Here is a 21,691-nt window from a genome sequence, read left to right as displayed (position 1 = left end):
TCATGCTTTTCTTAATAAAAAAATTTCCATTTCCTTTAAAGAAATCCCACCATGTGTCCAGCGGTCTTCCCCGCTTATCAAAAAATACATATAATGATGAAAAGGTAAATTATACACCATGAAAAGATGAAAAAACTTACTGACGTTTCGGACGCTAAGCCTTCGTCGGAGTAAAAGAGACTTCTTTCTCTTTTACTCCGACGAAGGACTAGCGTCCGAAACGTCAGTAAGTTTTTTCATCTTTTCACGGTGTATAATTTACCTTTTCATCACTACTGTTTCATTAGAAACACCGACGCAGCTCACACTAGTTTTTAGCTAGTTATATCTCTTTGTTATATACGTTGTCTTAGCCTTACTAGCCTTATCCACATCAGGTCGTAAAGGCAAATCTCGATCACATTCCTGGACAAGAATTTTTAACTAGCCATACTGTGAGGTATTAATTTTCCTTCACTTCTCTTTGGGCTGTCCAGACATTATAAACCCCTCGCTTTTATGTTGGGACAGCGCTTCAGCCTTCAGTATACTGTATAAACCCCGCACCCCGTGCACGCTATTCAAAAGGCAAGTTTCTCCCTCCCTGGGTCTGAAAGTGGTTCTTAATGAAGGAATGAACACAATCAGGAAAGAAGAAAACGATTAGGTAGGAAAAGATTTAGATTCAATCAACCTGCACCCCAAGACTGGAGCTGGGATGCCAGCCCCCGAAGTGGATACGGAAGCCGGTCGTGACGACACCGCGGGTTGGCTGTGCAATATGACAATGAGAGGATCCATGCAAGATTTTCAGGTTCGAAAATTGTCGAACCAAAAAAAGGGTTAACGTCAGTGATGACGAACGGGAGATTTGGGGCACAAACCGTGGGAGACTCCGGAAGAGCCATCAGACCTGTTGAAGTCCCAAACTCATACCGGGGAACAAAATATACAACTTGTCTGACTTTGAAAACGGGGAGTTTGCTACATCTCTCCCCCCCCTTCCCAAACCCTCCTTTACCAAAAAACAAACCAGCGCGAGACAATCAGTTTCCCACAATGCTTTGTAGTCAGAAATTCAAAATGGCGGCGGTGTCGTAGGAAACGGGAAGCAAAATACAGCTAAAAGAAAATATTTTTATGCTCAGAACTTTCTATAGACTTCTCCTTGGCGGAGAAACATTTCATCTGCAAACGTCAGTAACAAAGGAACTCAAAAAACTTTGCATTAGGCATTCTAAAAGACGTATAAGTCCGCTCAAGTTCTTCCTTGACTGTCTACTCAGGTCTAAAATGGAAGGCGAAGTTGGGAAACTTTTATCAAGTGAATTTAAAAGTATCCTTACCCCAGAAGTGAATACGCTTTTTTCGGCCTTTATTGATCATGGTTATGAGGTAAGAATAGTTGGTGGAGCTGTTAGGGACTTACTTAAAGGAATAAAACCAAAAGACATGGATTTTTCGACCAATGCTACTCCTGACGAAATGATCCATGTTTTTAAAGATAAGAAAATTCGCTATATCGAAACGGGTCTACAACATGGAACACTAACAGCCCATATAAATAAACAAGACTTTGAAGTTACTACTCTGAGAATTGATGTGGAGACTGATGGTCGCCATGCTAAAGTGAAGTACACGAATGACTGGAAACTTGATGCAGAGAGAAGAGATCTCACTATCAATGCTATGAGTCTAGCATTTGATGGGACGTTGTACGACTACTTTAACGGAAAACAAGACCTTGAACACAATCAAGTTAGATTTGTTGGTGATCCAAGGCAGAGAATAATGGAAGATTATCTAAGGATCTTGAGATATTTTCGATTTTATGGAAGAATAGCAACAAGTCCAAACCAACACGACAAAGAAACATTAGATATAATAAAAGATACTGCTAAAGGACTGAAGATGATTGCAGTGGAAAGAATTTGGGTGGAACTGGCCAAGATACTTGTTGGGAACCATGCTCCTAGTTTGTTGAAACTCATGTATGATCTTGATGTTCCCAGCTACATAGGTAGGAAAATTATTTTTATTTCAAATTATGAATTAGCTAAATTAAAATGCGCAATCCCATGCATTGGTTATTTGTACCATAGCTCTATAGACTATACGCTAATTTAATGGACCATGTTTTCCCATTGCAGACTATATGTCATTCTCCTGTAATTCTTTGTTCCAGTTGTATCCATATTCATGTGTCTTCTCGATCTCAGGCACAATCATCAAACAAAGAAAAGATACTCTAGCTATAGGGAATGACACGTGGTCTGAAATAGTAAAACATTATGCTCAAGCTGAAAAGGTCTATTGAAAAGGCAAGTGCTATGTTCTGAAGATTTTAATGGGATGAAAGAAATTAGAGTTGCACTTAGCTTTGACTTGTGCATGCATCAAGCTGTGTGCAATTCTTGCACTTCTCCTATAATTAAAAGCCTTTGAAAATTTATTCATTACTCAAAAGATTCAAGCAAGGTGTTGTCCTGAGTGTTATTGATTTTTCTTTGGTCTCTCCCTTAATTCAAATGTTTTTCTGATTCTTCTCTCTGCTTCTTAGTTAGCCATGCCATGACTTTTGATTAGCATAGAGATTTTTTTCAGCTTATCAACAATAATGGACCAAATCCAAAATATTTTGCACATTTCAGACCACATGTCATTCTCTTGAGAATAAGATTCTTTGTTTAAGTTGTATCCATATTCATATGTCTTCTCATGTGCAACCATCAAATATAGACACATGGTCTGAATGCAGTAAATTAGGTTTGTTTACATGTTGTTCTTCTATTTTTTGTGTCAAGTTGAATGAAAGGGAGTGTTACTGGCTTCTTGCATAATTAAGAGCCCATAGCTTTGTAAAGCAAGTGTTTCTTTCAACTGTAGAAAGGCATATTATAATAGACCATTTTCAAATTTCAAATTATCGCTGTGTTACTTGATTACAGACTGATTTCCACAGGGTTAGCCTTGTATCAGTGTTTAAATTATTCACAAATACTAACAGTAAAGTAAAGAATGCACAACTTCAACAATACAAATACTTTGAAGTTCCACTGACCTTATCTCAAACACATGTGCAAATATTCTACACAAAATTGAGGCTAACCCTGTGTAAATGAGTCTGTAATCAAGAAACACAGTGGTAATTTGGAACTCAAAACTGGCCTATTAAACGGTGAAATCTTACTGAGTGGATTTTACAATTCTATAGGACTTCCTGGATACAGCGAAGAAAACATGAATGAATTCTGCAGAGCTTGGAATGAAAGCAAAATGCATGCACTCCAGCCTGTCACTCTACTGTGCTGTCTTGTCAACACTGAATACGAAGCAGAGGTCTTAGCTAGAGATTTGAAGCTGTCCAATGCTGAAAGAAACCTTGGAAAATTCATAACAGAACACAGGGATCCCAAGCAACATGAGGATCCATTAAAACCATACCTTGACATGCTTGTGTGCAGTCCAAGTGCGCAATCCAAAGAAACCCTCCGAGGTCACCTCAAAGAACTTTTACATTATCAAGGAAGGCATGATTTAGCAAACAAGATTTCTACCTGGCCAATACCATTATTTCCTTTAAGGGGAGACCACTTGAAGAAACTTGGAATGAAACCAGGGCCTGAGCTCGGAAAGGCACTGAGCCAGCTGAAAGAGATATGGAGGGATAGTTATTATGTTGCAACTGAGCAAGATCTGATGGATAAAATTCATTCTCTTTTAAACAAGTGATATTCTGCCACTTTTGGTGTGAGTCTAAAAAATAAAAATAAAAAGAAGTACATTCAACATTTTTGAGCATACCAGCTTCAAAATGAATAAGGTTTATTAAGAAATACTGTATACCAAAAACACATTACTCTAATTTACACAAGCGTCATTGTCCTAAAAAAATACCATATGATGCCCACTTTAATGACAACAAAACTAATGATAATAATGGATAAGAGTATTAATGCTAAATATATGGAACTATAAAAACAAGACACTAAAAAAAGAACATTGATTTTGGTAACTATCAGTATCTTTAAGAAAAAAATAACGTTGTGTATGCTGTGTAACAGTCAATTTTCTTTCTTTCTTTTTTTCTTTTTTTTTTCTTTCTTTCTTTTTTTTTCTCTTTTTTTTTCTTTCTTTTTTTCTTTCTTTTTCTTTTTCTTTTATCATTTTCTCTTCTTACATTAATTTTGCATTTTATTGTTTTCTTTCTTCCTATTTTTTTCTTTTTTGTTGTTGTTGTTGTTTGTTTGTTTTCAAACAAATGAAAAGCTTAATTAAATAGGACAATAGAACTTTTTTTGCTCCAGACAAATAGAGTACAAACATTAAAAGTGTGCAACACTTTGCACTATTTAGTAGTAAATAGTGCTAATTAAACAATAGAAAACAATGGGATTAGCATAATTTAACAGTATTTAGTGGTATTTATGTTACACAGTTATAGTGTTTGTACTCTACTAAGAGTAGAATGAACATCAAAAGGAGATTCCAAGGTGGCATTTTACCCCTTCAATACCCTCTTATGTGGGTGGGAGGGAGGGTATTTACCCTCAACCTCAATCAACAAAATCGAGTCCGTATTTTGCACCATTGTTTTGAACTTAGAGACACTGGATTATCATATATTTTGCTACAGTACTAAAAAAGTGCAAAACACGCTTTATATACTTGGAGCTATTTTAAGATTTGACGTTATTTAAAAAGTGATACATAACGGGGGGTCTTGTGATACAGCATGTGACGTCACGGTTGATAACAGGAAGGGGCGGTTGCTTGAATGAGGGAGTTCAAGACAGTATTGTAGAACCACAACTACTTACCAAATAATACCCACAAATTATCCATCAAATACTCCCGATATCTCCCCTTATCCCCCTCAGTTCTCTTCTCAAGATGTCGAAGACTAAGGAGAAGCAGTTAGGACTTCATAAAGTGATAATGGTTGGAAGTGGTGGCGTTGGAAAGTCAGCGTTGACTTTACAGTTTATGTACGAAGAGGTAGGACAATTATTGTACGCAGTGCGAGTCAGGATGTGTTCTATTTTTGTACTTTAACACTCTCACTTTAAGCATTGTTTTTGAGGACTTATGAATGAATAAGGGATTTTAGGGTAATATTCTGTTGTTGTTTTTTATTTGGAATTCTTATACAACGACAGAGAAATGATTTTGTGCCGAATCATTGATCCTTGAATGAGTGTTTAACAAACCCAACCCCAAAGTCTATACCAAAGACGACCCAATTTAAGGTACTTTCCTGCTCACTCTGCGTCTCTTCTGTTTCTTTTACAGTTTGTAGAAGATTACGAACCCACCAAAGCGGATAGTTATCGTAAGAAAGTCATCTTAGATGGCGAAGAATGCCAGATAGATATTCTCGATACTGCAGGACAAGAAGACTATGCAGCCATTCGTGACAACTACTTTCGAAGTGGCGAAGGGTTTCTCTGTGTTTTCTCCATAACTGAACAAGAATCCTTCGCTGCAACGACTGAATTTCGTGAGCAGATCCTTCGAGTGAAAAGCGACGATAACATACCATTTCTTTTAGTGGGGAATAAATGTGATCTTACGGACAAACGGCAGGTGACGAGCGAAGAGGCAATGGAGAAAGCTCAAGAGTGGGGTGTTCCTTATGTCGAAACTTCAGCTAAAACTCGAGAAAACGTTGATAAAGTGTTCTTCGATTTAATGCGAGAAATCAAGTCAAGAAAGATGGACGAAGGCTCAAAACCTACCGGAAAAAAAGAAGAAAGGAAGGATTCGAAGGAAGTGCTTAATTTTATGATTTTGACTTGTACATTGTATACAGAAAGTTTAATGTTGATATTCAAGTATGGTCTGTTTGTTTTTCGTTGTGTGCCGTCAAAACACGAACACGAACATGGCTATGCTCGACCATAAAAATATTATCAAGCTTAGGTCTGTTTTATTTAATAAGAGCTTAAATACATCAATAATCTTTAGCCCTCAAACACCAAAGTTGAAGACAAATTGTTCACAAGTTTGAGAACAACTAAACATCATTTTTTCTTTAGGAAAAAATAATAAATCATTAATTTTTTACGAAATTCTTCAGTTGTAAAATCAAGGTTTTTGGTTGACTTGATTATTTTTGTTTTATTATTTCTTGGAGTCTATGCTTTGATCACTACAAATGATTCAGACCTCGAAGGAAGTTATCATTTTCCTTCTAGTTTCCTGGGTTGTCTGAGGTGAAAATGTGAAATTTCCTGTAAGATATTACATCCCTTTTGTTTACACTGGTGTATCTCTGCCAAAATGTTGATAACTGGGACAATAATTGTTAATTTAGAATAAAAACACCAAAGATCATATGGTATAAGGGATGAATTTGTTCTCGTCCCCATTTTATTACATCTATTCATTAATAATGTACAAAAAACATATTTTGACACAACGTCAAATGTCAAAGCTTCACATGTCAAAGTTAAAAGTATTTCCCACATGCATAATTTCCGGAAATACGCTGCAGATAAACTTGAAGGGATGTTGGATTGCAATCGAAAGTATATAGTAAGCTCAATTTATGCAGGTGTAATGTTTTCTCATTCCAGACCAAATGTCATTCCTTGAAATGGTAGCTATTTGAATGACAGTTTGTCCATGCTAATGTATCTATTCAAGCCTTGCTAGTAAACAAAGGAATATCTTTTTTTCTATGATAGGAAAAGATTATATAGATGTACTTGTGAACTTTGGCACACTTTGTGATGTTATAATTAAGATGCCAAAAAACTTCATAACAGGTAGGCAAAAATCATGGAAATTAAAAGTGCAATGGCCAGCCATCATATTGTCACTTGACTGGCCGAATGCCTCTTGTGGGCTGGTTCTACTGACCAGTCCATGTCCAGAGTTTATCAGCCATGGATTATTTATTTATTTTTTATTGTTTTGGATTATCTTAGTATTAGATATTTGGTAATTAATGACAATGATAATTAACCCAAACAAATAGCATCATTATGTGCACATCTATTGTGTCATATTTCTCGACAGTAAAGAGCTGAGTTTGTAAGAAAAGTTACAACTTGTACAAGACAGCATTGCATGTAAATGAAGATATTAGATAAACCATTGCGAATTTGACATCTGTTAAAGTGTGACATCCAGTGGCTAAGTTTAACTGCAAGTAAATTTTGCTTAATTTCAATTTGCATATGATTTTTCTGGATTTTTGATTTTTTGGTATTAATCAAAGAGTGAGAACTAAGAGAATTTTATTGACTGAAGCCAGAAAAGAACCTGGATATCTTGGCCAGCATTGGTCATAAAAATAGGTAGACCTAAGGATCATTGGAGGTATTCCAACTACCAACATGGTGGCCAATGGTGTTTGTGTGAGGCATGATAGTGCCAAAATTAAATGCATCACACATCACCAAATTTTTTATGACTTATCTTGCATCACACATAATGTCCCATTATGACTGTTTAAAAATTCAGCATGATGACAATTGGGAACCCCCCTCCCCTCCCCCTTGGCCACCCTCTACCAAGACAGTAAGCACTTCATTGAAATGGACCAAATCCACTTGTGCATAATGTTTTGCCCATTTCAGACAATGTGTCATTCCCTTGAGAACAAGATTCTTTGTCATGTGCAACTATTAAACAAAGAAATGATACTCTAGGGAATAAAACATGGTCTGGAATGGGAAAACAGTGGCTTATCAGCTTGAAGATGCACACAGAAAGGTAAACTGTAATCAAGAGCTTATAGAAACCCAGTTTGCCAATATCTCTGGTCCCATTCTTGCAGTCATCTTGAAAGAAACTTATTTCTTTGTAAAATAAGATAGTTGTGTGGCCAAGGTATGGGGCGTTGCAATGTAATTCTTTAAAACATTATTTCTAGATTCTTGTTAAATTTATTTTTTAATATTGAATTTTTTCTTTTAAATTTTGACAATGGCCTCCATACCCCAACCTCCCTACACTACTGACTATAGTTATGATGTAGGGCTTTGTTAAAAAATGGCATCCATATAATTTCCATCTTTATTGAAAAATATTTTGTTTTGTTGTGTGGTGTGTGTGATAGGGAAGTATAACATTTTAGGCAGATGGAAAATCCCTCGGACCCCTTCCCCATGGAAAAAAAACCAGGATATGCCCCTGCAAACTTACAAGGATGATATTGATGATATACCATCGTATAATGGCAGCCATGACAGGAGGCAGAAAAAAAGTGAGTGTGTTCTAATCTGATATACATTAGAAGGAATTCAGTTTTCCCCTGGGAAACAATTGTATTCAGGTTGTGCATCCTGTTATGGCTGCCTCTATTAATGCTTGTTTGTCACAAGGCTGCTAACCCCAGAAGTACTGTATATTCAACTCTTGAGAATGGATAAGGAATGGCCGTCACAACACCGCGGGTTAGCTGTGTAATATTATCATGAGCAGAAGATTGAAAAATTTTTCAGGTTTGAAGATCAACGAACGAAAAAAATAGTTGATGCCAATGATGATTATCGGGGAGATTTGGGGCATTATCCGGGAGACAAGATTCCAATTCTTGAGACTTCCAGGAAATCCAGGAAAGTTGGCAGCCCTGTTTTCATGTCAATTACTAGGTCAGAAATGATGGTGTTTGCAAAGACATTTGCTTACAATTACTTTTCGCTTCAGGGGAACAAGTGAATTCTACATATTTGGCATATAAAATTGATTTATTATAGAAAACGTTTATGCAAATTGTTTAGTTAGTTTGTTGGAGAACAAACTTATCTTAAGGTCCCTGTCTTTGGACCTTCTATCAATCCTTTGGAGGAGATTTTGAATGATTGCGAAAAGACACGCACGGCAAGGCCCTGGCTAAACGAGGGAAACATGTTTACCGCGTGCATGTTTCCTCGATGTTTCCCAGTTTAGCCACATGCGAAACATTGCTGCGTGCAACAAATTTTGCTTCCAAGACGCAAAAAAATGTTTTTGCTGTGCGGCAGAAACATTTTATGTTTCCAAGACACATGGAAAATTTGTTTCCGGATGTTTCCTGACAGTTTTGCCACGATCGCGGGACGGCACAGCAAGCCAAAACCTTAAGTTTTTCACAGTCATTCGAATTCTCTCTTCTCTAGATCTGACACTGACATGGGGTATTTGCTTTGCGTTTACTTATTTGACAGAGTTAACATGTTCTTTTTATCATATTAAATATTTTTTCGTCTATGAAATCCAAAAATTCCAGAAAAAATATTAAGGAGTTTGTTCACATTGGCTTGACATAGTTTGCAGGAAACATGCCGTATTTGCCAGACCTTTGAACTCGTCCTTCCATCCAGCCATCATCAATCTTTTCAACATTAGTGATGACATCTCCTTCCATGATGCTGACTTCGTCTGCGGCTGATGCAATATAATCGTACATGGCTACATATCGAGACACCTGAAAAGTGAACCCTATTATTTTCAACACCGTTTGAGGCTCATGGCAAACGTCGAACTTCAAATGAGCCGAACCTAATAACATCAAAGAAGACCGCCTTGTTATCCATTGTTTCAATTACGTTTGGCTTATGTGAAGTTCGACGTCTGAGCCTAAATGTCTTTCCCGGTAGACCAAGGCATGCACCTGGGATATTTTTATCGCCTTCGAATCGTTTGTTATGTTAACCGCAAGTGCATTTCAAATCGTCCACGTGATGTCAACGTTGGACCACGTCGACTGCACTTCGATCACGTGGTGTAAAAAACTTGTCCACGTGGTACAACATTGGCTCACGTGGTCGATTTGAAATGCAATTGTGGTTAACATAATTAACAGACGCTACGAAGGCAATAAAAATTCAGAACGCCTCGGTCTACTAGGAAAAATAGTGGCTCAGTCTAGGCATAGTGCTTTCATTCCATTTCAAGACCAAGACATGGGTGGAATGGGTTGTGCTGTTCTCTGCTGTGTTGTTCATGTCTTGTGTCGCGGGTTTGATTCCCGGCTGAGCTAAGTATGTGACTTGAGTTTGTTTGATGTGTTTGTTCTCTCTTGCCAGGATGGTTTTTCTTCTGGTTCCACGGTTTTTCTCCAGTAAAAACCATCATGTGAGTTGAGTTTTGCGTGTTGTAAAGGAATGAATGTGGTGGTAGCGCGAGAGGAGCGCGCATCATGGGGTGCAGCGAGCGAGGAGTGATTAACCAAAATGTATAATATGATACATTCTTTTCTCAGTGGATATGAGTTATTAACAGATTAATAATCATTTATAACGATTGATATTATTCATTAACACATGCTTAAAAAAGAAAATGTCACGCCCAAAAAATTACCCGGTCACATAACTAAAGGCTGCATGTAATAAACTTAATATTGATAGGACGCTTGCGTGTTTCGTAATACTCGTATGACTGTAAAACGCCACCTTACGGTACGCGACACAGTAGGGACCTTAAGCTGCTGGATGGCAACGACGACGGCAAGCATACGATAGCACTAATTGCGATATTCAATTAATAGACTCTTGTTGGAATGAACGAAACACTGTGCATCGTTCTATTATCAGACCTTGTGGCATCCACACGGCATAGAACCAAAATCACCAAAACGCTTCCAAAGAAAGCAACCCCCCTAAAACTAGCGAGGGCCACGTTACCGTGCCGTCATCTTTCAAGGTGTAGGAGCAATAGTTAGTCATTACAAGTATTTCATACCTTTCGTTTTACTTGTGGTGGTGGTGGCTGACCAGCAACAGCTTGGCGAGGATCACGAGCTGAGCAAAGAGACAGAGCACGTTAAACATCTTAGGTGGCACGGTGCTCTAAAATTTACTTGTACGTATACTAACATAAATGCGTACGTGTGTGAGGATGGGAGAACGGAAAGAGAAAAGGGGAAAATGAGAGAGTTGATTGGTTGTTCTCTCCTGTCTATACTTCGAGGGTTTTTCTCCCGATTCTTCGGCTTTTCTCGCTATGAAAAAAAATCAACTTCTAAATTTCAAGTAGTCATGGAACGAGGTCCGCCGGTTTGTTAACTACTGGCTATTGATTAACCACTGGTCCTCGTAAAACAAGGGCGACTGATTAATTTAGATGCACAAGTATAACTTTGTTGGATATAAAAGGGTCCAAACCCTGTTTTTAAAGACCACAAACTCATTTGTACTTGTTCAAGGCGCGAATGTACGGAGCAATTTTCTCTGAAACTTGTGTCGCAACAGTGTTGCGACATACGTTGCAAGCGTGTCTACACGGTGCAACGGAGACGCAATCATTGCCAAAAGTAGAAACGAATTCTACTTTTCCCAACAATTGCTGTGGTATTTGCCGAATGAAAAGAAGACACACCCGAAAGCTGGGTACTACTCCTCGGTGAACGTACCTGCAGATCGAGGTCCACGTTCATTGTGATAAGCCACGTTACTGATATTGTGCGAAACTTTTAGGTTCCTCAGGGTCTCGGGGTCGTCGCTGATGGCGGTGTAATGTCCTTTGTCTTCATGAAACTGTTTTTGATATTCAACCTGAAAAAGAAGAGCGTTGAATTCAGGAATACGAACATGCATGATATACTAGACTTATAGAAGATGCTGACGCTTCGTGCCGTGACCGCGACGATGTCATGTTCTAGTATTTGATTAATTTGAAGAGAAGTGAACTTGTGCGCTGTGATTGGACGAAAAGTAAGATCGTGCGGCTGTGACTAGCTCAAATAGTGTCAATTATTCCGTACGTACCGCGAAGATGCCGTGTGACACGGGGTGCATGTGTGGTGCAACCTATATATGACCTCAACGCATCACAACGCATTCCTTCATTGACATCCCTTCAAATCACCTCTACGACATTCCCATGAGTGGCAAAGCGAGTAGGGTAGGCTAGGGAGGCGACTCTTCCGCCCTCCCCAAACAAACGTTTCCTACTGAACTCGTAGATATGACGGCAAACTGTAAAGATGAAACGCGTGCGTGTGTTTTGTCGGGAAAGTGGCACATTGCCCCCTACCCTTCGGCTCTTCTCCCCATGACTAACCAATTGATTTGAGATCATGACATACAAATGACGTCAATGCGAATCTGCGCTGTCATGAATTCTGCGCAAATTGACCAACGAAAAATGAAAACGTTTCAAACATTGCAATAAAAATATATAATTCACAGTTATTGAACACAGCCTCTTATTGTCGTTTTCAGGAAAAGTGACACCTCAGTTTTGCAAATTCCCTCGATTCTGATTGGCTAAAAATCAGATCAGCTGGAAGAACTCACTATGAACCCCTTGCATGTTCGATCTGGGGGACAAAACAAAACGATTCCAGTCTCCTGAGAGTTGGAACCTATCGTTTTGTCCTTCAAATTAAACTGCATTTCAAAATGCTGGCATGGAATCTATACCCCTGTTCTCTAATCTCTCTTTGTCCATAAGACACAATGGAAAGAAAAGCCACCCTTGAGTTCATTCTTGGAAGCTCCAGCTGCAGTGAAAAATATCCATAATCATTCAAAAACAATTGAGCGTGACGCTTTTATACCACATTCTTAGCATTCTTTACCTGGCTTTGTTGTTTTGACTGCTGGGTAAGACGACGATTTTCTACAGAATCTGCAACAACTGTGTGTTTTGTCTGGGGATAATGCCTTAAAATGTAAAAATTCAATAACAATCAAGTCCATTAAGATAAGTTTTTCAAATTTTTTAATATTTTCCATATCAGTGCACAAGAAGCTGTCAAATTCGTGAATAATATAAAATACCATGCCACTTTGTGTGAATCATATTTTTAGTATTTATTAATTATTTACGCTAAAATCGATATTGTCTCTGTTAGCTTTTGTAAAAAAAAAACTGTTTTAAATGTTTTATATTAACACGTTGAATTATTTACGAATACGTCTGGCAACACGATTGAACACTCATTCACTTTTTGGCTGTATTAAAATCTATCCTAAAAAATCGTTTTATATCAAAACTGATAAAGATTAAAACGCTTTGAATTTTTTCATATTATGTAAGATGTAAATAAAAGCCAATGACTATTCATAAAACATTTCATGAAGCTACTCGTATCGTACTGTATGTAGGTGCATATGATATGTGTCACTCAAAATAATGACTATAGAATAATACTTACGCTTGACAGTAAGGGAACTTATTATAGCCTTTATAATTCTTCATATTTAATGTCATTCCACACTCTGTGCATTTAAAGCATCCTTTATGCCAGATCTGCGGAAAAACGTAGTCGGAACAAATGTTTGTTGTTGACAGACATTTCGGGGCAACGAATGAAGGCTTTTGCTTGTTAAAAAAGTTGCTGCAATGCTAGTGTTGTAAAGGTCGAGGTATGCTGGTAGTTGGTGATTAAATTTCAATGTAAAAATCCCCTTGAGCTACAATTCGTGGGTTAAAAAAGCTGGACAAGTAAAAGCAAGAACACATACAAAAATCATCGATGTATATAAATATACAATTAGTATTTTTACTGAAGTCGTGGTCGTTGAAATATGATTGTTGAAGTACAAGTCATTGACACAGAACAAATTATTCACTAAAGGTACATTCATTGTATTTGCTAAAATGAATGCCCAAACTTTGGCCTAAAAGGATTTGTCCATATACCTTTCTTGTTCTTGCAATTAAAAAGCTATCAATTGATATATAGATGTGCAAACATCGAGTGATTGCTCTATATATGTCCCAAACATGAGTATGCGTGACATCAAGTCAAGCAGCCAAAACTGCCTTAATAACAAGCTGCTACTATTATCGATCTTATATTTGGAAACGGTATTTTCGTAGCAAGTCCTACTCAAAGCAGCTTATAAAAAAATGCAAACATTATCACTATTGATTGCAATTTGTTTTACTTTGATTTTCAGTCATCATTGTTCTATTCTTTCGCCGTAAATAGCGTGTTTATTTTCCCACATCTCGTCTTTCAATCCTGATCTCACCTTATCAAGACAGTTCAACTTTTCCACTGGGTACACTGTTTTCAAACATTTTGCACATTGTGGATTCATTGTTCTTTCAGCAGGATTGACGCAAAGTCGTTCTCTTCAAAAGTCAAGACGGAAATCAAGTCGACGAAACAGAATAGCTGGTAGACAGCGAGACTTCAATCGACGGCCGTATGCAAAACAAGCTTGCAAGACGAGAGTCTTCAAATATGACGTGTTTCAGGCTAATATCTGAAGTTTAATCAGTGATGCATATATTGAAAATCATTTGTTAAAAATTCACGTAAAAATGAATGCATTTTTCCACACAATTAAGCGATTTCTTTTTGAAAATCTTTAAAAAAGCTGAATACTTACGAATCAATGTGCTTGAAGAATAGCGCTTGGTTATAACGTTTATATTTAGGGAGAAAGGGTTTATACGCATCAATAATAGATGTATAGTGAAGTGAATCTGATTGGACGATTAACCATAAAAACCACTAAAATGTTAAACTGTTTTGATCAGAGGTTAGACCTTTTACCACGAAATTTGGTATGTTTTCAAAACATTTCATCTTCTCAGGTAATAAATTATATTGGCATGATGTTATGAGCAATAATATCGTCTTGGAAGTTTTCTTGGTGTTTATCAGGCTGTTTAACGTTTCTTGCTTTTTTCTTTCCATCCATGCATCTTTCGTATCCATTCACTAGTTCATTCAGTTCATTCATTCGTTTGTTCATTCATTCTTTCAGGGGCGTAGCAAGGTCTCAATTATATGAGGGGGGAGGGGTGTTTAGGGGCATAGCGAGGTCTCTATTATATTGGGGAGGGGGAGGGGGGTTACCGTTTTCCCGCCAAATCCACAGGAATCCCGCATGAATCAAATACATTTATGTTGGTTGATCAAAGCAATGACATAATTGTCGTCCGATTAACATGACGGCTATGACATGCAACATGCACCACAAGATATGAAGCCTGTTTCAGAATTTCATTTCAGCAGTTTTATTTAATTTTGACACATTTACTAGCACATTACATTCGGTATTCATGATATCCTCCCTAGGCTAAAACGACTTCTTATATGATTACCTGCTGTTTTAACCCAAACCTGCTGTTTTAACCCAAAACCGGTCTGACTTTCATATCATAACTTCTGACTGATGATGTCGAGGGTTTATACTCGTATTCATGCTCGTACCCAATGCGCGGTTTCGTTCCTACGAAACGAAATGGTACGAAAATAATTTGGAATTTAATAGTAGCATTCTCGTTCCCAGACCATACCACTAGCCAAATCCTTCGATTATATCTACTTACATTGGGTTGATGACTCGACTATAGCGAACAAATCACCTTTGCAGCCGTTTTCTAATTGGATGTGAAATCTTGTCCCACAAACAACAACAAAGATGTGTAATAAAGCATGAAGGAAGCACTGAGAGCAATCAGAAACGCTGAGGGCAATTAAGTATGAGAAGCACTCGCCTTTTCTTCACACTTTAATTCTTTCGTGCTTACATCACTACCTGCGTGGCTTTATTAATGGACAAAGCAAGAACAAGCTGTTATTATTATTAACTATCAAACCTATGACTTCGTCACTTATCAGTTTTAACGCGCGATAGATTCTTAAGATTTTATACACCGAGTTTCAGGATTTTCATAACCACAAGTCTAAAGGAAACACACAGCTCCTCTGACATTCACCGAGATAAGTAAGACAAGACGTTCTGTATTTTGACTTTTCTATATTTTGACTTTTAGTGAAAAGTAGCTGAACATTTTAATTCAATTAGTCAGTTATGACATACTCGGTGCAAAGGGAACTTATTTCTCAATGACATGCCAAAGGCTCCATGTAAACTTCATTGCTTTCTTGTTTTTAACAGCCTCGTGTTCCCATTTTATTTTTATTATTTTCTTTTTACTTAACTGTATGTGGATAAACCTTATTTACATACGCGGATTCAAATCACTAAAACAAAGATTACAGTGCTCTCCCATTGAGCCTTGTGTATTGTGCAAAGATTCTGTATCCCCCCTCCCCCCCTCCCCCTCCCCCCCTCCCCCCCCCTCCCCTGCGATGTATCATCAGTGTTTATGCTTGATTATACTTCAAGTAATTTGGCAAAATGATTCAGAGTTAGAAGTTTAATTTCTCCCTTGATTTCTCGTCGCAAAGAATGTCCAACATGTACCTCCTCGTTTTCTTTGGTTTTTGTTCTCCTATACATGACATAAAAGTTATCAGCATCACAGATGTTTTCCATAATACAAACGCTTAAATTGTTTTATGTGTAACTCGAAGGGAATTGCCCTAATTCACCATGACGTCACATCAAAACAATCTTCAACAATCTATTGTTTAAACGCATAGGATCATGGTCGTCGGACGGGGTCAAATCAACTCAAATTCACCGAAAATTGTTCTAAAAACCCGTACCAATCCACGAAGAGAAGTAGAATAGCCAGCAAACGCTCAGAATATTTTTTAGTATATTTAACACATATTATACCTGAAAACCAGGCCATTTTAGATTAAACTGTTTCGCTAGGAGCAAATTTCGTGCGTTGAATTCTCTATTGGATGTGGCAATTCTATCCCCCACATAAACAAGCAGTGACGTCATAGTGAAATAGGGCAATAAGCCTTTTCATAGTTTAAGAATCGATTCCACTGCGCATGCGATTTTATCCCGAATTTCTCACCTTCTTTTGTTTAATTAAGAACAAAAGAAGGTTTAGACAAAGGAAAGTGGGAAATTCGGGATAAAATCGCATGCGCACTGAAAACGATTCTTAAACTATGAAAAGGCTTATTAACAGGATGTAATAAGATTTTTCTTCATAGACATTAGTTTGGGCGTCAGTGATGTTTAGCCATCACGTGTCATTATTTTGAGAATAAAACTCTTTGTTTGAGTTGAATTCACATTCACTGATCATGAATGTGTTGATGTTTCGTCTTATCAAGTTTGTGCAACTGTTGAACAAATGTATGACTTTGAGTTGGGGAAAAAATACTTACAAGCTAAAAGGTTTCATTAAACATTTGTCTAGATAGCATCGACATGCAGAAGTTGGTGGTTTTACGGCAGACGGAAGAAAACCATTGAACCCGGACAATCAAAATACAACTATAGAGGGTCCAGGGATCAGCTGGCATAGCGGTTATACTAGTCAGCTATAGGCTTCGCATTAAATGCGCGCGCCACCTCTGCCTGCCTAAATCTAAAGGGTTTTGAATAATAAAATAATGGCATACATGCGCACCGCCCCTTGAAGCGTAAGACGTAACCAAACGAACCTTTCTATTCACGTGATGGTGAATCAAGGAGTCGAACTTACAGTATGACCACAGTGGTTTAGGCGCGCACCACCCGTGCGTCCGTGTATCAAAATTTTGAATAAATACGGGCGCACTGTGGTGTTCTTAAAGCACAAGAGATAACCAAGCAACTAATAATCTATACGCACATATGATGGCGGGTCTCACAAAACCAGCAGTAAGAAGTGGCGCAGCTGCATTTTCTAGCCTTTCCTACTCTTCGAGCAGAGGTAATCTTTCTTCCCCTCGATCTGTAGGGCTGACCGGCAGGCCCTGGTCAGGGAGGGTAGGAACAGATCTCTCAAGGCAGAGTAAACCTCTCCCTAAAAAGCTAACAGTCAAAACTGCTTTAGCTAGCCATCAAAACATACCTGTTTCTTGGTCTTTGAACTTGTGGTAAAACAAGGAAACGTAGGTGAGGATGGATAATTCCTCCGGCGTTTCTGCAACATCAGTAACGTCCACCAATGGTGGGATACCCAGTTCTCTTTCCGCTACAGCAAATGCCTGAATCAATAAATAGTACGACCTTAATAGACCACCTTGATAGACCCTTTCAGACCACGTGTCATTGTTATATTCTTCTTGGATTTATATTTCTAGATCCTAAATGCTTATCATGATAAGTAAAAAACAATAAAATTTCACTTTAATAAGATTCGTTATTTTAGTTGTATCCTTATTCCTGTGTTACCTCATGTGCAACCGAGCGCAACCGTTAAACAAAGAAATGATACTCTAGGGAATGACACGTGGTCTAAAATGGGTAAAACATTGGGCCCGAGCTGAGAAGGTCTATTCGTTTGCTTGGCTTTCTAGTAAAACTGATACCATACACCACCAAGTTAAGGGTTGCACTCGATTTCCTTCTTGCTTTTGTTAATTATTTAGCTAGCTGAATTAACAATAAGTGGCATGAGATCAAAAAAGAAAGACATTTTGACAGCTCCCCTTGCGCGTCTATAGACCTCGAAAGATCAAGGATCAATACCAACATATAAATGAGATCATGGGCCGAATACTTGCTCCTACTATGTGATGTGTGTCACACAAGCATCGCAATAGGGACCTTGCAATATAGATACGTTTCTAGGATCTTAAGAGAGCAGCCATTGCACTATTAGAAACCCGGCTTAGACACATTCAATTGACATGACAACCAGCAAAAACTAAATTCTACCAGACCAGGATGTTTTCAAGTTACATATCGAGTAAGTCTTGACTGGCTGCATGTAAAAAATGATTATGAGAAGTGAACGTGAGTGACCACCCATGCAACTGATGCAATAAGTAGCGGAAACAGCCAGCAGGTTAGTCCGGATCCTTTTTAGCAATCTGAGCCACGTTTGGCATGGAAAAGAAGATCCCCATTCCGAAAGGTCATTCTCAATCGGTGGCCACAGACAAGAGCAACACTGAACACAACTAAACTGTAATTCACTTGAAAGAGTTGAATTATCTTAGTACTAAAGGCTCCGTGATGGCTAGTGTAGGAGCGTGGCCGGGCTGGTCCGTTTCCTGGACTCCGGCAACACACCGTGTGAGCATAGTTTATTTTAGGCCTTCCCGGCCTCTAGATTGCAGGGTCTTCTCGGGTTTTCTCCGGGTATTCCGGTTTTCTTCTCTTTACAAAACCTAAACGCTAAATTCCAAATCAATCTTTTATATTAAAGCCGAGCCCTGTGGATCGACTATGATATACCATGAGGTTTCAAAATATCGATAAAATTTGAAGGTCTTTGAATGCAGAAGAAGCTCGTAAAACATCGTTTCACTTTTGGATCACAGATCGGTTAAGGGATCAGTGCACGTTTTGACTTCTTTTGCAGACAAGTTTGACAATGGAAAGGCCTTGTCATTACCAGCCACTCTGCTGAATAGTTTTAAGAAACATTATGACTACAACGATCAGATATTTTTTTGTCTGACTTCTTTCACAAGGTTTATCAGTTTGATTAACCTTGTTAAACATGTTCCTAAAAGCCTTACTTTAATTCATCAAATGAACAAAGACGTGATTCCATAACAACTGACAATCAACTAAAGCGTCGCCTTGGCAACACATAAGATAGAAAGATAAGAGATCAAGACAAGAGAGAATCTTTCTAAGGAGAGTTTTTTGTTACTACGGTTTCAAGTTTTTATACAAATCCTTTACTAAAAGTCAGAATAAAAAGTTTCAACATTGAGAATCGTCCTTCGGATTTAGCACAACAAGGTATCATAATCCCATCGATCTGCCCCCTGGCATAGACTGAGTGTTGACCTGCAACTATTTATTTCCTGTAAATGAAGAAGACGTATAGGTCGGCCTTGAAGTTCAAACTACATACGTATGTATGTGCCTGGACGCTCTTCAACGAAGACAAAATATACGCTAGCTACTCTATAGATCATAGTTAACTATGTCTAGATGAACTGGTTTAAGTTTGACAAAGACGCTCAGTACCATGCAGAGAAACTAATGTTCACTCACCAACTCTAGGTTCTTCCTTGGTTCTTCTTTAGAGAGCTCTTCAAAGTTTCTTTGGTTTTCGCCGGGCATGCAAAGAAATAGGAAAACGCAGTCAATTAAAGCAAGTCGGATTCACGAAGTTTATCAGAGAAAGGTCTTCCAATTTTTTTCAATTTTCGCCGGACATGTATGCAAAGAAATAGAAAAAACACAGTCAATTGAAAGGAAGTCGGATTAACGAAGTTTATTAGAGAGATAGAGAGGTCTTCAAAATTTCTTCAGTTTTCGCCGGACTTGTATGCAAAGAAATAGAAAAGCACAGTCATTCAAAGGAAGTCGTATTCACGGAGTTTGTTATTACAGTCATTTTATCAAAGCTAGTTGACTACATGAGGTATCTTTAATCATCTTCCTCACTTCATTGTACATCCAAATTAATCTGTCGAAACACAAGTGAACCAACTAAACTGTCGTTCAATAGCAGTAAACAAATTTACCCGTCAACTCTGAAGTATTCATTCACCGGTAATTAGCCTTTCTTTTTTCTTATAGTGGCTTATAATTAAAGATGAAAATCTATAGTTTGGGCACAAAATGACAATCGGCTTGACAAACCAAATTTGCGGAACCTGACAAAATTGGCATCAACATGACAAAAGCGACAGTTAACTCTACAACTTTTTTGTGCAGTCCTGCCCACATAGCCGATGGAGCAGCTGTAGCAGAACCACTCGACAAGCATTTGTATAATTAGTGGCGTCCGGGCACTGCCTTTCTGAACTGAATAGAACTAAAATGATCTAAGACCCAGCATTTTCACTTAGGTTCCAAAATAGAGTTTGAAATCTGTCAAACGAATTTTTTGCGAGTTTTCTTCGACTCTGCGTTCATGCAGTTCTACAAAATAGTTCTTTTCGATAATTCCAAAATAGATGAACCTCTGCGAACATAAAGATATGTTTATACACTATCATATACGTACCGTACACACACAGAAGTGGGTGGTGTGGCAAAGACAGCGCTCGGTGCAGTGCATCTCACAAATAGCGACACAGGTTTGATTCCCGCGAAATCGGTGTCCGTGTGTGAGTGGAGCTTCCTGATCGTTCTCTCCTGTGCTTCGAGGGTTTTGCTCCGGGCTTTTCAGTTTTTCTCCCTCCCAAAATATCCCAATAGGATTTAGCGGAAGAACGTACACCCACCAGTGTGAAATTCTAAGTCTATTTACATACTTTGTGTTGCAGTTTTCAATATTAGACCTATACTTTCTGTCCCGACTTGATTCATAGCGTTGCTACCAGGGGTCACTTCTGGTCTCACACTAAAACTTGTCAAGAATTCTAACTCTTTAGGAACGTACAAAAAACTTGTTTAGATTATAATTTTAGTCAAACTCACATCAAATCTGGCCTGTTTCTGTGGATAAGGGCGCAAAAAGCGAGTCCATTCTTCCACGAATCTGTCATATTCCGAATGTTGACATCCTTGTAGTCTTCCGTTTGTTGCCGGCACCATTCCAGCAAGGCTTCTTGCCCTTTTAGTTTCGAATCGTTATTATTATTGCTATTGGCGCAGATCATGGCTTAACAATTAGAATCCCCCTACATTCGATGTAATTTCTTCTTAAGAGAGCTTAGTGAAAATGATTTTCCTGCAAAACAGAGACTGTACGCGATGTACCAGGCGATAGGAAGAATCAAAATGAAACAACAAACTTGAACCGTCGCAGTCTTAAGTTCTGAAACGTCCAGAATCATGCGCAGTTTAAAGAACTCCCGATGATTTTGTATTGATATGCGATACGAAGTAGATTAAAGCCGCTACTGCATGTACCAGAGAGTTCACATAACCCCCTTTCATGTCATAACAAACTGCAGCTGTTTGTTTTCATTGAATTCAATCAAAAATCCAGGCTCCGTCGATCGTAGAATGCAAATTGAACTTTATCATAACGAGGTGTAAATCCTCTTACCAGTTGTTCGCCGATGCAAAGTGAGAGCAATTATTTAACCGCAATT

The 21,691-nt window shown here is 38.2% G+C and overlaps 4 protein-coding genes across 4 annotated transcripts; 2 read left to right on the top strand and 2 right to left on the bottom strand.

The window, feature by feature from the left end:
- Window positions 1-1,057: 1,057 nt before the first annotated feature.
- Window positions 1,058-4,004, top strand: LOC116306733 (CCA tRNA nucleotidyltransferase 1, mitochondrial). Its single transcript, XM_031716826.2, has 2 exons — window positions 1,058-1,999; window positions 3,194-4,004. The coding sequence occupies exons 1-2, from the start codon at window positions 1,120-1,122 to the stop codon at window positions 3,709-3,711; spliced, it is 1,398 nt and encodes a 465-aa protein (XP_031572686.1). The 5' UTR covers window positions 1,058-1,119; the 3' UTR covers window positions 3,712-4,004.
- Window positions 4,005-4,728: 724 nt separating this feature from the next.
- Window positions 4,729-7,156, top strand: LOC116306705 (ras-related protein Ral-A). Its single transcript, XM_031716791.2, has 2 exons — window positions 4,729-4,977; window positions 5,272-7,156. The coding sequence occupies exons 1-2, from the start codon at window positions 4,873-4,875 to the stop codon at window positions 5,881-5,883; spliced, it is 717 nt and encodes a 238-aa protein (XP_031572651.2). The 5' UTR covers window positions 4,729-4,872; the 3' UTR covers window positions 5,884-7,156.
- A 1,503-nt stretch (window positions 7,157-8,659) lies between these two features.
- Window positions 8,660-14,347, bottom strand: LOC116306704 (LIM zinc-binding domain-containing Nebulette). The gene is made up of 7 exons (XM_031716790.2): window positions 14,259-14,347; window positions 13,896-14,132; window positions 13,073-13,167; window positions 12,494-12,578; window positions 11,324-11,465; window positions 10,654-10,712; window positions 8,660-9,397 (listed from the first exon to the last, which is right to left on the bottom strand). Exons 2-7 carry the CDS (start codon window positions 13,962-13,964, stop codon window positions 9,221-9,223), a joined length of 627 nt encoding a protein of 208 aa, XP_031572650.1. The 5' UTR covers window positions 13,965-14,132; window positions 14,259-14,347; the 3' UTR covers window positions 8,660-9,220.
- Window positions 14,348-16,026: 1,679 nt separating this feature from the next.
- Window positions 16,027-21,617, bottom strand: LOC116306727 (alpha-actinin A). The gene is made up of 4 exons (XM_031716820.2): window positions 21,072-21,617; window positions 19,695-19,743; window positions 17,590-17,725; window positions 16,027-16,116 (listed from the first exon to the last, which is right to left on the bottom strand). The coding sequence occupies exons 1-4, from the start codon at window positions 21,251-21,253 to the stop codon at window positions 16,034-16,036; spliced, it is 450 nt and encodes a 149-aa protein (XP_031572680.1). The 5' UTR covers window positions 21,254-21,617; the 3' UTR covers window positions 16,027-16,033.
- Window positions 21,618-21,691: the final 74 nt, after the last annotated feature.

Source organism: Actinia tenebrosa, unplaced genomic scaffold (genome assembly GCF_029948245.1).
Source record: "Actinia tenebrosa isolate PJP-AT-01 unplaced genomic scaffold, QUT_ActTen_1.0 PGA_scaffold17__23_contigs__length_9995812, whole genome shotgun sequence".
Classification (NCBI taxonomy): Eukaryota; Metazoa; Cnidaria; class Anthozoa; order Actiniaria; family Actiniidae; genus Actinia; species Actinia tenebrosa.
Note: the sequence above shows the minus strand (reverse complement) of the source record. Positions and strands in the feature narration are given on the sequence as shown.

Excerpts from the sequence above, each read along its gene's own strand:
- LOC116306733 (XM_031716826.2), top strand. The coding sequence starts at position 1,120 with ATGCTCAGAACTTTCTATAGACTTCTCCTTGGCGGAGAAACATTTCAT. Across the intron at positions 2,000-3,193 it reads TGATGTTCCCAGCTACATAG|GACTTCCTGGATACAGCGAA; the intron begins GTAGGAAAATTA and ends ACAATTCTATAG.
- LOC116306705 (XM_031716791.2), top strand. The coding sequence starts at position 4,873 with ATGTCGAAGACTAAGGAGAAGCAGTTAGGACTTCATAAAGTGATAATG. Across the intron at positions 4,978-5,271 it reads TACAGTTTATGTACGAAGAG|TTTGTAGAAGATTACGAACC; the intron begins GTAGGACAATTA and ends TTTCTTTTACAG.
- LOC116306704 (XM_031716790.2), bottom strand. The coding sequence starts at position 13,964 with ATGAATCCACAATGTGCAAAATGTTTGAAAACAGTGTACCCAGTGGAA. Across the intron at positions 10,713-11,323 it reads ACGTGGACCTCGATCTGCAG|CTCGTGATCCTCGCCAAGCT; the intron begins GTACGTTCACCG and ends CTCTTTGCTCAG. Across the intron at positions 9,398-10,653 it reads CACCACAAGTAAAACGAAAG|GTGTCTCGATATGTAGCCAT; the intron begins GTATGAAATACT and ends TTCACTTTTCAG.
- LOC116306727 (XM_031716820.2), bottom strand. The coding sequence starts at position 21,253 with ATGATCTGCGCCAATAGCAATAATAATAACGATTCGAAACTAAAAGGG. Across the intron at positions 19,744-21,071 it reads AGAAACAGGCCAGATTTGAT|AAACTTTGAAGAGCTCTCTA; the intron begins GTGAGTTTGACT and ends CGAAAACCAAAG. Across the intron at positions 16,117-17,589 it reads GTTCAAAGACCAAGAAACAG|GAGAACAAAAACCAAAGAAA; the intron begins GTATGTTTTGAT and ends TGTCATGTATAG.